The sequence below is a fragment of the Oncorhynchus kisutch genome, linkage group LG10 (genome assembly GCF_002021735.2).
Source record: "Oncorhynchus kisutch isolate 150728-3 linkage group LG10, Okis_V2, whole genome shotgun sequence".
In the NCBI taxonomy this organism is placed as follows: domain Eukaryota; kingdom Metazoa; phylum Chordata; class Actinopteri; order Salmoniformes; family Salmonidae; genus Oncorhynchus; species Oncorhynchus kisutch.
The window spans coordinates 46325633-46338650 of NC_034183.2; the positions used below are offsets into that span (position 1 = coordinate 46325633).

Sequence of the window (13018 nt, forward strand, 5' to 3'; positions counted from 1 at the left end):
TTGCTCTTAAATACAAGTAAAACTAAATGCATGCTCTTCAACCGATCGCTACCTGCACCTGCCCGCCTGTCCAACATCACTACTCTGGACGGCTCTGACTTAGAAAACGTGGACAACTACAAATACTTATGGGTCTGGAAGGTGAGTTTACAGTCTAACCAGACACCTATCAAACATCTCCAATCCAAAGTTAAATCTAGAATTGGCTTGCTTTTTCGCAACAAAGCATCCTTCACTCATGCTGCCAAACATACCCTTGAAAAACTGACCATCCTACCAATCCTCGACTTTGGCGATGTCATTTACAAAATAGCCTCCAATACCCTACTCAACAATTTGGATGCTGTCTATCACAGTGCAATCCGTTTTGTCACCAAAGCCCCATATGCTACCCACCATTGCGACCTGTACGCTCTCGTTGGCTGGCCCTCGCTTCATACTCGTCGCCAAACCCACTGGCTCCATGTAATTTACAAGACCTTGCTAGGTAAAGTCCCCCCTTATCTCAACTCGCTGGTCACCATAGCATCACCTGTAGCACATGCTCCAGCAGGTATATCTCTAGTCACCCCCAAAACCAATTCTTTCTTTGGCCGACTCTCCTTCCAGTTCTCTGCTGCCAATGACTGGAATGAACTACAAAAATATCTGAAAGTGGAAACACTTATCTCACTCACTAGCTTGAAGCCCCAACTGTCAGAGCAACAGATTACTGCACCTGTACATAGCCCACCTATAATTTAGCCCAAACAACTACCTCTTTCCCTACTGTATTTAATTTATTTATTTATTTTGCTCCCCATTATTTTTATTTCTACTTTGCACATTCTTCCACTGCAAATCTACCATTCCAGTGTTTTACTTGCTATTTTGTATTTACTTTGCCACCATGGCCTTTTTTTTGCCTCTCACCTCATTTGCTCACATCGTATATAGACTTGTTTATACTGTATTATTGACTGTATGTTTGTTTTACTCCATGTGTAACTCTATGTCGTTGTATGTGTCGAACTGCTTTGCTTCATCTTGGCCAGGACGCAATTGTAAATGAGAACTTGTTGTCAACTTGCCTACCTGGTTAAATAAAGGTTAAATAAAAATAAATACATTTTAAAAAGTTAAATTGCCCTGGGGGGGTAAAAAACAAAAGATCTAATTCGGGAAAGTCGTATTTCTTGTAGTAATGCTACAAGAATATCCAAAAGTATTTTCTGACTATGTAATAACAACAACAAAAAAACATTCATGGCTAATAATCTAAAAAATAACAAAAAAATGAAATAGTGTGAAGTTGCTTAGGCGCTAGAAGCAAAGCTGTCGGCTCCATCTTCTGATGTTGTCTTGCTCATAATAACCACACATGGTTAACGCAACAGAGTACCGCAAAAAAAATCCAATTGAAACGTCAGGAAACAAACGAAAGCGGCTACCTCTCTCATAAAAACTGATCAGAAATGAAAATTACAATAATTATATTAGAGCAGTTAGATATTCCAAATCAGCTACAATGACTAAGGACAAAATACCATATGGAAGTGTCAGATTTTCAAGATGTGCAATGGTCACCATGGAATAGCCTATCGCAAATATTCAACCAAGACTTTTAACTTTTTAAATACCTGGTTTTCATACCCATTCTGCAAACCCATTCTTGCCTTTGCATTTACTGGTAGATATCACTTGGAACATCTTTCCTATCCCTACCGGTGTTGGTCTTTGGTGAGCTGCTCCTTGCAACAACCAGCTGTTTGAGAGCTGAGCGCCCTCTCTGCCCAACAGATTACCTCAAACAAGGCTATGTGCGCAGCACGTGTACACAATAATCAACATTAAAACATTATAATCCCGAAGCTGGTAGTTTAATCAATTATATAGCCTTGATAAAAAATTGCATTATTACAATCTTTTTTTTTCACTGGCCCAAGTAGGCCACTGATGGAGACGCTCAACTGGCCAGCAGGCAGCCCTGTATGTCGAGCCCTGAATACATTCAAGACATTACATATGTTAGGAAAGTTCATAATCTGCAATATAAATATGGTCGTGTGTGGTAACATCTAGGTTACACGATATACAATCGTCTAGATTGTATATCGTGTAACCTAGATGTTACCACACACGACCATAAAAGTTCTAGATCAGGCTGGCCTATATCTAGACTACTCTCTGGAAATAATTGCACTCATTGAAAGATAATGGTATGGAGTAAATCCATTTTAAATTCAATCACTTTTTGACATCACCCTTTTGATTTTAATAAAACCGTCCATGCATATTTGCCCATTGTAAAAGTGCTCAGAAAGTGAATTTTTGGACCTCAATGCCAAAACATTCAAGAGATAAAAGGTGCTCAAAGTTGACCCATTTTGCATACCCCACCATACGATTAGACATCCATGTCTTCATCACTGCAAAAGATAAAAGGTTGAGACTGATTTAATTTAAAAGCTTACAAAACAGGGTTGTCAAACTATTTTATCATTTCTGGGGGAAAAATGTTTTATCAAAATGCATGTCCTTTTTAACCTTTAACATAAATTATCTAAAATGCATTTAAAAAAAACATTTGCATACGTTGTAGTTTAGACCTTCCTACTTATATTTTTAGCAACAGATCATAGAAACATTTTCACAGACACCAGTTTGGTGCTGAATATTAGGTTGAAAAGTGGTGGAATTGCCCTTTGATGTACAATGGGGCAAAAAAGTATTTAGTCAGCCACCAATTGTGCAAGTTCTCCCACTTAAAAAGATGAGAGACCTGTAATTTCCATCATAGGTACACTTCAACTATGACAGACAAAAATGAGGGGGGAAAAAATCCAGAAAATCACATTGTAGGATTTTTTATGAATTTGCAAATTATGGTGGAAAATAAGTATTTGGTCAATAACAAAAGACTTCAAGCACCTTTAAAATGCTAAAGATTGTGGCATTCAGGTCCAAAAAGTGACTTTCTGACCACTTCTTCTATGGGCAAACATGTACGGAAAGTTGTTTAAATCAAAAGGTATGCTGTCAAAAGGAATTGAATTCACCTTATGGTTTCATGTATTCATCTTAATATGCTCCTGAACTATGGCAAATTTTTGGGCTAAAAGATCCAAGTCACAGAATCTGAAGTTTAAAGAAGTAGGCCTATATAATCCAAGGTTGATCTAAAGGTTTAGCCTACATTCTTTGACTAAACTGAAGAATAAATGCCTACTCTGGATTGGTCTAATCGGAGTCTGTTAAACCAGCCCTCAATAGAATAGCTTTACACTAACTCATTTCAGATAATCTGTTCAGTTTGCACAAAATGTCTGGAAACAATAACATGCTGCAAGTGGACACAATATGCAGGTCCGATGCATGACCAATAAGGTTTGAGGAAACCACACCTTTTAAATTTTGAGACATAAATTTAAGGAATGCTTATAACAAGAGAAAAGTTGTGTGAAGGGTGTGGTGAAGAGGTGACTATTTTCAAGAGTGAGGAGGTGGGTAAAATGCTCTTGGAACCTCTTCAGACTTGTACAATGTTTGTAAAAACACAATTGCCTACACATATTACTCAAATGTAAACTTTCTATGTCTTAACCTCTACCTCCAGAGGTAGCGCACGAACTCGCCCGACAGTTGCCCCCTTGAAGCAGGGCAATGTAAACAGAACTGTTTCACTGAGCCAACACTCAGTCTAAATGGTAGCAGCAGAGCAATATTTTTGAAACTGCTGAAATGTACAGACATTTTCCTAATATGAGACTTGTTTTATTGAGTTTTACCTGAAATTGCAGGAACAGACAGTTACATTATTTGTCGCAGCAGCCACCAGCTGCACTGAGCCACAAAACGATCAAAGCCCATCCAACACCAATTTATTTATTTTTATGTAGATCATACAAATAGGATATGTTTTTTCATTTGTAACATTGTGTGATGATTTCAGGGGTGGCGCTATATATTTTTTTTTACAACCCAGTGTGTACTGATCTGGTACATTTTATTTTCGTGTCAAATTGCCTATTGGCAACCCATCTCTTAAGGGATTAATTCACACAAACATTACAATAATTCACTGTGGTAATTCTTCTTCCGGTGTTCTCCGCAGCACGAGTGAAAAAATGTAAAAGGTACAAATCAATACATAATAGTAAATAAGGTTATCCAAACAATAATTATATCCCTGGAGCAGTAAAATAATATACATACAGTAAAAATTTAAAACAGAAGGCATTTGAAGCCAGTAGCCTAATCTAACCAACTCCAGACACTAGTTGTAGTGTATGTCATAGTAATAAATCAGCTGTAAAAAGCAGTTTCATATGCGCTATGATGGGACCAGATTTGTTCTAATTAGGTCATATGGTAAAACAAAAAATCTAGACAAACTCCTGGCTATAGGGATGATCGAAACATTAAAATCCTTTACATAGACAACTGTCACACCCTGATCTGTTTCACCAGTCTTTGTGCTCGTCTTCACCCCCCTCCAGGTGTCACCCATCTTCTGCATTATCCCCCGTGTATTTATACCGGTCTTCTTTTCCTCCACGAGGACACTGCGTGGCAGGCTGACCACCTGTTACATGAGTGCAGCAAGGAGCCAAGGTAAATTGCTAGCTAGCATTAAAAACTTACCTTATAAAAAACAATCAATCTTAAAATAATCACTAGTTAACTACACATGGCTGATGATATTACTAGATTATCTGGCTTGTCCTGCGCTGCATATAATCAATGCGGTGCCTGTTAATTTATCATCGAATCACAGCCTACTTCGCCAAACGGGTGATGATTTAACGAGTACATTCGCGAAAAAAAGCACTGTGGTTGCACCAATGTACCTAACCATAAACATCACTGCCTTTCTTAAAATCAATACACAAGTACACTTTTTTAAACCTGCATATTTAGTTAATATTGCCTTGCTAACATGAATTTCATTTAACTCGGGAAATTGTGTCACTTCTCTTGCGTTCTGTGCAAGCAGAGTCAGGGTATATGCAACCTGTTCAACATGTTCAAATGGCACGACCAGGTATTTGTAGTGGCCGCTGGCTGTGTTGGAGGTAGTCTTCCACTCGTCCCCTTCCAGTATCCAGTTCCTGGTACTCCGTGGTTATGGCGGAGAGGTCCGGGGCAACCTCCGTGCCCACAGGAAGATATCCCGGGGCAGGCTGTGCTGACTTCAGACGATGGGCATGGCAGAACGGGCTCCAGCTCATAATGGCACCAGCAGTTCAGTCTATGAGGGGATTATATTGCTGGACAGCACACGCATTACCTTAGTCCAGCGTCTAAACTGAAATGGCAAGGACTGCCTCTATTTGAAATGGACACAGTCACACACTAATATCTTGAATTTCACACTTATTCACGAGAACATCCTCGTTTCTCCCACTCAGCCCAAGAACACATGCTCCACGTCCAACAGGCCCTCTTACAGCCTCCTGGAGAACCAGCTTTTCGAAAAAGCAGAGTGGGTCTGTCCTGTCCCAGCGTTCTGCCATGGACCTAAAATTACATGCCTGCGCCTCCTCCCATCGCCTCAACGCCATGGAGAGGAACTACGATGTGGGGAATCGTGAGCTTCTCACGGTGAAGATGGCGTTGGAGGAGTGGAGACACTGGTTGGAGGGGGCAGGAACATCCGTTCATTGTATGGACGGGCCACAAGAACCTGGAATATCTTCGCACCGCCAAGTGGCTCAATTTCAGACAAGCTATGCGGGCCCTGCTTTTCACCCGGTTTAACTTCTCACCTCGTGACCATCCTTCCCACCTCGTGTCTGGCGACAGCACTCAGCTGGGGAATAGAGAAGCAGGTCAGTGAGGCACAGTGTTCCCAGTGGGGCGGTTCGGCTGGGAAACATCTGGCCCAGATAACCAGATGTTTGTACATGACGCTGTCCGCTCCTAGGTCCTGGAGTGGACCCACTCCTTCAGGCTGCCAACGGGCTCTCGCCTTTAGAGTGTTCCCTGGAGTATCAGCCCCCACTCTTCCCGGAGCAAGAGGTCGGCATACCCTCGGCCCAGATGTTTGTTCTCCGCTGTTGCCATACCTGGAAGAGAGCCCGGTTGGCTCTTCTCAAGAACATCTCCAGGTATCGACGACAAGCAAACCGCTACCGGGCCCCGGCATCGTCTCGGGCAGAGGGTTTTGGTTGTCCACTCATGACCTGCCCCTCCGAGTGGAGTCCCGCAAACTTTCCCTATTTAAAAAATCTGACCTTTCCCCATCTCCAAGATCATTAGTCCCTCTGCTGTTCAGCGTCTGTTGCACCGTACCATCCCACTTTTCATGCGTCACAGATTAAACCTGTCTCACAGCCCTTTGTCTCCTGTAACGTAGCACCCAAAGTTTTAATATAAACCAAATTTGATCATATTCTCCAAGAACACAAATAAAATGGGAATATTTGATTCTATAAATACAAAGCTTAGGCTATAAAAACATGAAGTTTCTTTCCCCTTGGTCCAGATGAGATCAGAGTGCATAGGCTTCTCTAGGCTACCTGTAGCTGTGGTCGATATCAGTAGGCTACAGTTGATCAGACTGAAGCACAGACTAATTGTGCACCTTCACAAATCATTAAGCATTTATTTTGTGTGGCAGGTATGGGCTTACACATAAAACAGCTCATTGCAACTCCACAGTGAATTCACTTACACCCCTGTTTTCAGTCACAATTTGCTTTTACCACATTTGCATGATATTGATAAAAAATGTCTGATTTGTTGTAATGTTGTAAGGTAGGCCTACTGTACTTTTATATTCGTATGAGGGTTAATTGTTGTTGTTTTTTTAAAGCTAACGTGACTTGATGAACACATGCCATTTGTCTTGAAGCTAAAATGTAATGAGTGTAGACTACAGAGGAGAAAATATACCTTTTAAATTGTCTGCACCTGCTTGTGAATTGTTGCATTATTCAAGAGTGCAATGTGGTTTGGTTGCCTTATTCAATAGTGTAATATGTTTTAGAAGATAAGTTTGTGGTTTACTGGCTTGGCTAACTGTGATATTTACAGTCAATTTGAGTTGTGGACCAGGAATGTCACATTGCAAGCCTCAACGGAAGGCAAGGAAGGAATGAGAATTGCTTCTCCACTCCTCAGACTCTCCTTCATATCTCATAGAGGGAATAGGGCCATGTGGGGGAAAGAAAGGGGTGAGTAGCCTATTGAGTAACTTGAAAGAAATAGGGCCTAGCATGTGTAAAGTTCTTAGATAGGGTGAATGTTGGAGAATTAGGCTATCTATTTATGAGGAATAAATAAATAAGCAAAGAACTTGAGAGTTAACTAATAGAATAACAGGAACAGCGACTAAATTGGTGAACAGTAGGGAAGGAGAGATCAAGGAGAACACAATGTTCCAGGGGGAGAAGAGAGGAAAAGCCATACTGTACAAATCATCAGAGGGATGGATGGGAAGAGGACAAGAGTTGGAGGTGGGACGGGGCTGGGCGGGGGTGAGTAAGTGTGAAATTCAAGATATTAGTGTGTGACTGTGTCCATTTCAAATAGAGGCAGTCCTTGCCATTTCAGTTTAGACGCTGGACTAAGGTAATGCCCCCTTGTGCTGTTTGAGTTTTCCAACTTTTCAATCTGGACTACTATGTCATTTTGTGATCTCAGACAGCAGTATTCCAAATCAATCTTATGCTAACCCCACAACACCACTAGCAGTCTTGTAACCTCTTCAGGTATTGTTTCTGTTGTTTATCATGTTTGAAAGAGGGGAAAGGTACCCTAAATGCCATGCGGTGCCCCCTTTTGAAAAAATATTGCAGTCAGAGCAGAGTAAACTGAAGTACAATGCAAATTGTTTTACTGCAATAATTTTGCAGTGTAGCTGCAGTATAACTGCGTCTAAAATACCACAGTCGACTGCTGTTACTGCACTTTTTTGTAAGGGCCAGCTTTACATGAAACAGGCTGCAAGCAAGACACTGTCTAGTATTCTTAAAGCCTGCATTTTCCCTTAGAAAAAAAGATTGCAGGTTTGAAACTGCAGTAAAAGTGCAGTAACTGCAGCCGACTGTGGTATTTCTATTGCAGTAAAAAATGTATATTGGACACAGTATTTGCAGCATACTGCAGTTATACTGCACTCTGACTGCAATCTTTTTTTTGTAAGGGTTAATGTGCACACGGTGTGTGTGTGTATTTTGAGTGAGTGAGAAAGATGATTCTGCTCTATCATGACAGTGGTTATGAAAAATGGCAGTGTCATGCACAATATCTGTATAATGTATGGGCGTGTATGTGTGCGCTATGACAGACAATGCACTCGGGAATAAACCAGGCCTCAAATGAGAAACTGGATTAGCAACATTTGTATATTATTCCAACTATTGACAATACATTAATATCACTAAACAAGGTAGGCGCAAACATATGATCGACTACTATGCTGTGAGTGGCGACCAATTCTAATCGACACAGTAGTTCAACCGGTTGGTTTAGCTACTGTAACGTTCTCTCAACAGCGATACAACATAACTATCCATCCAGCCCTGCTACATTTCGCCCTATGCGACTGCCTGATAAATGTATTATCACAACAAACAAAAAAAACTGGGCAAAATTAACCCTGGTGGCCCATCGCGATAACAAATAGATAACAAACAAGTCAGCTACTCTGCTTCTGTTCTGGTACGGATGACGTGAACAGCAGTGACAGCATCTCATGAGTAGCGGCCTAGTAGTATGCTACGAGTCTGACACACAACACATCATCACGGTCGACCGTGTATAACCACCAAGCACAGTAGTAGACAGCGCAAATGGAAAAGGGATGCGGTGCAGCAGCAACTGTACCCGCGAATGACCTCTCCATATTTATAACCCCTCTCTCCTTACCATTGAGCTAGCTGTTTCACTTTACACCACTACATTTCAGGGTACACTTGAAAACAAATGTCTGTTGGTCAAATGTCGTCCACCATGCAAATGTTTATAATAACATGGCACGTTGAAAAGCCAATCAATGATGGAAAAAGACACTTACAATTCCGTATGTCCGAAATGAACACCGCTAATCCGCGCATCCCATCTCCCTTCGACACAGCCGGCATTTTTGCTGGTTTCTGTCCTCACTCCGGCCTTTCCCGTAAAAAATGAATTGTCGATGGTCAGCTATCAAACGTCAGCTGGCGTTTAGGTGTTACAGTGCAGGGTGTGTTAGCTTGTTTCCTAGCTAGTTAGCCAGCTAACCAACTTTTAAACGTTTATGTTCCTTGGCGTTTTACCAAAGATAGCAGGTTTGTAATAGCTTGCTAGCAATGTAGATTAGCTAGTTTGGATGACAGTGCCGTTGATCAATTCAGCAAACTAGCAGTATGGTTAATCCAAGTATATCCGTGTTAACTAGCCGACGTTTCCGCTGGCTAGCAAATTCATTCAAACCTTCTCTTCGTTCACGACCAGATGACGGTTAAGTACACGCAGTTGTAACTAACTACATCTACCCGCTAAATATATTAACGTTATATATCCAGATATCAGAGAAAAAGCACAATGCCAAAAAAATGCCACTCAGTCTGATCTCTGACTCTGTCAGTGAGTCACGCACGCAAGCTAGCTAAACAGCTAACGTTAGCTGGCTAGCTAGCTATATCAAATCTTGGAAAACATCACCAGTTGACCGTGATCAGTCAGCATACCATCGTATTTCCACAATGTATCTATTCCAATAATGACGTATGTCCGATGGCTAAACGAAGGCAATTCGATGTTGTCAATAATTGATGTCAATTCACTACTCGGTAGCCTTGGACAAGGCTCGTGACAGCACAAGCAGCGCGACCACGAGACGTGTTCGTTTTGCGCAGACTCTGGCGCTTATTTTTCCTTCGTCTTGTACTCACCAGTGTGTTGTGAACATCATTCGCGTAAGCAACAATAGCGGAATCCGCGGGTCGCCTTCAAAATAACAGTTCCCCATGGAAACTGACGCAAACAGATACAAATTGTGTAATCATGCTACAATTGGACTAGATAATGCAAAACAAGGTGGGAATGTTGTTATATAACTTCAACAAAAGACAATTATTAGTTCATTTGACTCAAAAAAGTTTACACAAATATTAGGGTCTTAGCTCTTAAACCACTGAAATGAGCAACATTAATCTCACCAGTTAGCCAGTATGTTGAAAATTCATATTACACTGTGCAGCCTAACCTATGGATTGTACACCCATGAAATGGGGTATCACCATAGTGCCCTCTAAGCTCACCACAAAGCTCATGGCCCTGGGACTGAATTCCTCCCAAGAGGACTTCCTGACGGGCAGTCCCCAGGTGGTGAAGGTAGGCAACATTACCTCCACCACACTGATCCATAACACGGGACCCCACAAGGGTGCATCCTCAGTGCACCCTCGGTGTGATGCCTGGCAAACAACATCTCACTCAACGTCAGCAAAACAAAGGAGCTGATTGTGGTCTTCAGAAGGAACCAAGCTGGGCACACCTCCATACTCATCAATGAAGCAGCCTGGAGATGGTCAAAAACGTCAAGTTCCTCGACTTACAAATCTCAGAGGAACTGAAATGGTCAAACCAGAAGAACACCATGGTTAAGAAGGCGCGACAGTATAGTAGCATCGTGGCAAAAACTGTGAGACTGGCCAATAGCTTCTACCCCTTTTTTTTAACTAGGCAAGTCAGTTAAGAACATATTCTTATTTTCAATGACAGCCTAGGAACAGTGGGTTAACTGCCTATTCAGGGGAAGAACGACAGATTTGTACCGTGTTAGCTCAGGGGTTTGAACTTACAACCTTCCGGTTACTAGTCCAACACTCTAACCACTAGGCTACCCCTAGACCATCAGGCTGCTGAATAGTTACCAACTGCTCCCCATGTCCCCCAGACTTAATACACCTGTGCATCTGACTAATAAACTCACGTAATCTAATCTATCAGCCTATTCAGTGACACACACAGAACACAAATGTGTAGAGTTTATACAAACTTTAGCATCTTAGCTCTTATCGCAGGAATTTGAATGTGGGAAATCAACTTTCCAGTCAGTCTATTGTGTGTATTTGGACATTCATACTGCACTGTACAGCCTAAACCAGTGGTCACCAACCTGGTCGATCTTCAAGGCATTCCTCGTCGATCACCAAACATTTCTGTAGAAAAGACAATGATAAAGGCTTGCCTTTTTGTATTATTTGTGTTGCACTGTTGGCGGTCAGTGCACTTGATTCAGAAGCCCTGCACACAGGGTAGGCAAAGTGTTCCCATTATTTAACCATTTAATTTGTCTGAAAATACTTACTCTGGCTGCCTGGAGGACCGGGAGATCTGTGGCAAAATCGAGTGTATCTACTGCTGGCCAATCTGGATAGCTCAAATCACAATGCCTACAACTTCCATGATCTTATGGCCACAGCAAGGTTTTATACTAGCCTACTTGAGATTTCATAACTTTTTAAACAATGACCAGAGGGAGACTGTAAAGAATACAGCAAGAGCTGCTGTTTTTATGAGTGAGTTCATGTTTAAGTATTTATTCAGAACTGGTTTTATTCAGCACTATTACAAAACATAAAACGCTCATCTCCCTACTTCCACTCGGAGCTGCAGCTGCATTGAATGAGTAGCCAAGTGTATCAATAGCCCTGCGTTTTTATTATTATTAGCAGCTCGTCATGTCCATTTTAAAATGGAAGAATATTTCACTTTCTTTGGTCATAGGAACAACATGAATTTGTACATGAGGCAGATGCAGAGCCAGAGCGACTCGAGTTTTGCCATGAGGCAAAAAACGGTGTACCCTCTCTCTGGTCAGTCTCACCTGAGGAAAGGAAGGAGAGAGCAGGGACCATGTCTCTCTCCCTCAGCTAAGATTTATGGTTCAACTGGGAACTCGGAAACAAACAAGGTCGAACCATGATGTCAGTGATCTTCAGGTCGGAAAGTCGGAGCTCGAGAAAAAGGCCAGAGTTCCCAACTTGGAATTCCGAGTTTGATGATGATCAGAGATCATTTTGTCCAGAGTTCCCCAGTTGTCTTGAACACTCAGAAGTCTGAGATTTCCCAGTTCCGAGTTCCCAGTTGTTTTGAATGCGGCATAATGCCATGTTCAAAACAACTGGGAACTTGGAAATCTTAGACTTCCGAGCGATCAAGACAACTGGGAACTCAGAGAAAAACAAGATCGAACTGGGACAAATTGCTTTAAACAGTCATCCAAGACACAAATATTTGTGTAAACTCTACATAGTTGTGTTCTGTTGCTGTCACCGAGTTGGATGATACCCCATTTCATGGGTGCACAATCTGTAACTTAGGCTGTACAGTCAAATATGAATGTTAAACAGGCATAATAGGCTGTAAAGTGAGCTGATTTCCCACAGTTAATGTTCCCCAATAAGAGCTAAGATGCTAATACTTGTGTAAACTCTTAAACTCTTAACAGTTGTGTTCTGTGGGTGTCACCGAGTAGACTGATACACCATTTCATAGGTGCACAATCCATAGGTTAGGCTGTACAGCTCAATATGAATGTCCAATACACACAATTAGACTGACTGGAAAGGTGATTTCCCACAATCAAAATCCTGCAATAAGAGCTAAGATTCTAATATATGTGTAAACTCTACATAGTTGTTTTCTGTGGGTGTCACTGAGTAGGCTGATACATCATTTCATAGGTGCACAAGTCATAGGTTAGGCTGTAATGTGTATATAAGTATGCCCCCAATGCAATTATTTATATTATTTATATAACAACATTGCAACCTTTTTTGTTGCATTATCTAGACCAATTGTGTCATGATGATACTATTTTTATCTGTTTGAATCCATTTCAATCAAGGTCTTTTAATTTGATGGCGAACAGCCGATTTCACTATTGTTTCTCACACTAATGTTGTTCACGACACACACATCTCGGCCTCAGCTCAAAACACAAAAACTGATTGGTGGAATGTTGACTATTTGCTCATCTCAAAGTTAGACCCTTGGGTGGAACAAAATCTGCCGTATTTAATCAGTTTAAGTGCATATTATT

The 13018-nt window shown here is 41.4% G+C and overlaps 1 protein-coding gene across 6 annotated transcripts in view; it reads right to left on the bottom strand.

The window, feature by feature from the left end:
* The window catches only part of LOC109898235 (AP-2 complex subunit alpha-2), a 60748-nt gene extending 50917 nt beyond the window's left edge, over positions 1-9831 (bottom strand). For 4 of the 6 annotated variants that reach the window (XM_031833785.1, XM_031833784.1, XM_031833783.1 and 1 more), the window contains exon 1: positions 9002-9831. In XM_031833785.1, coding sequence (XP_031689645.1) covers positions 9002-9068 — 67 coding nt within the window. In that variant the 5' untranslated portion in view covers positions 9069-9831. The remainder of the gene's footprint in view (positions 1-9001) is intronic. The other 2 variants (XM_020493126.2, XM_020493124.2) reach the window with 1 other exon arrangement.
* Positions 9832-13018: the final 3187 nt, after the last annotated feature.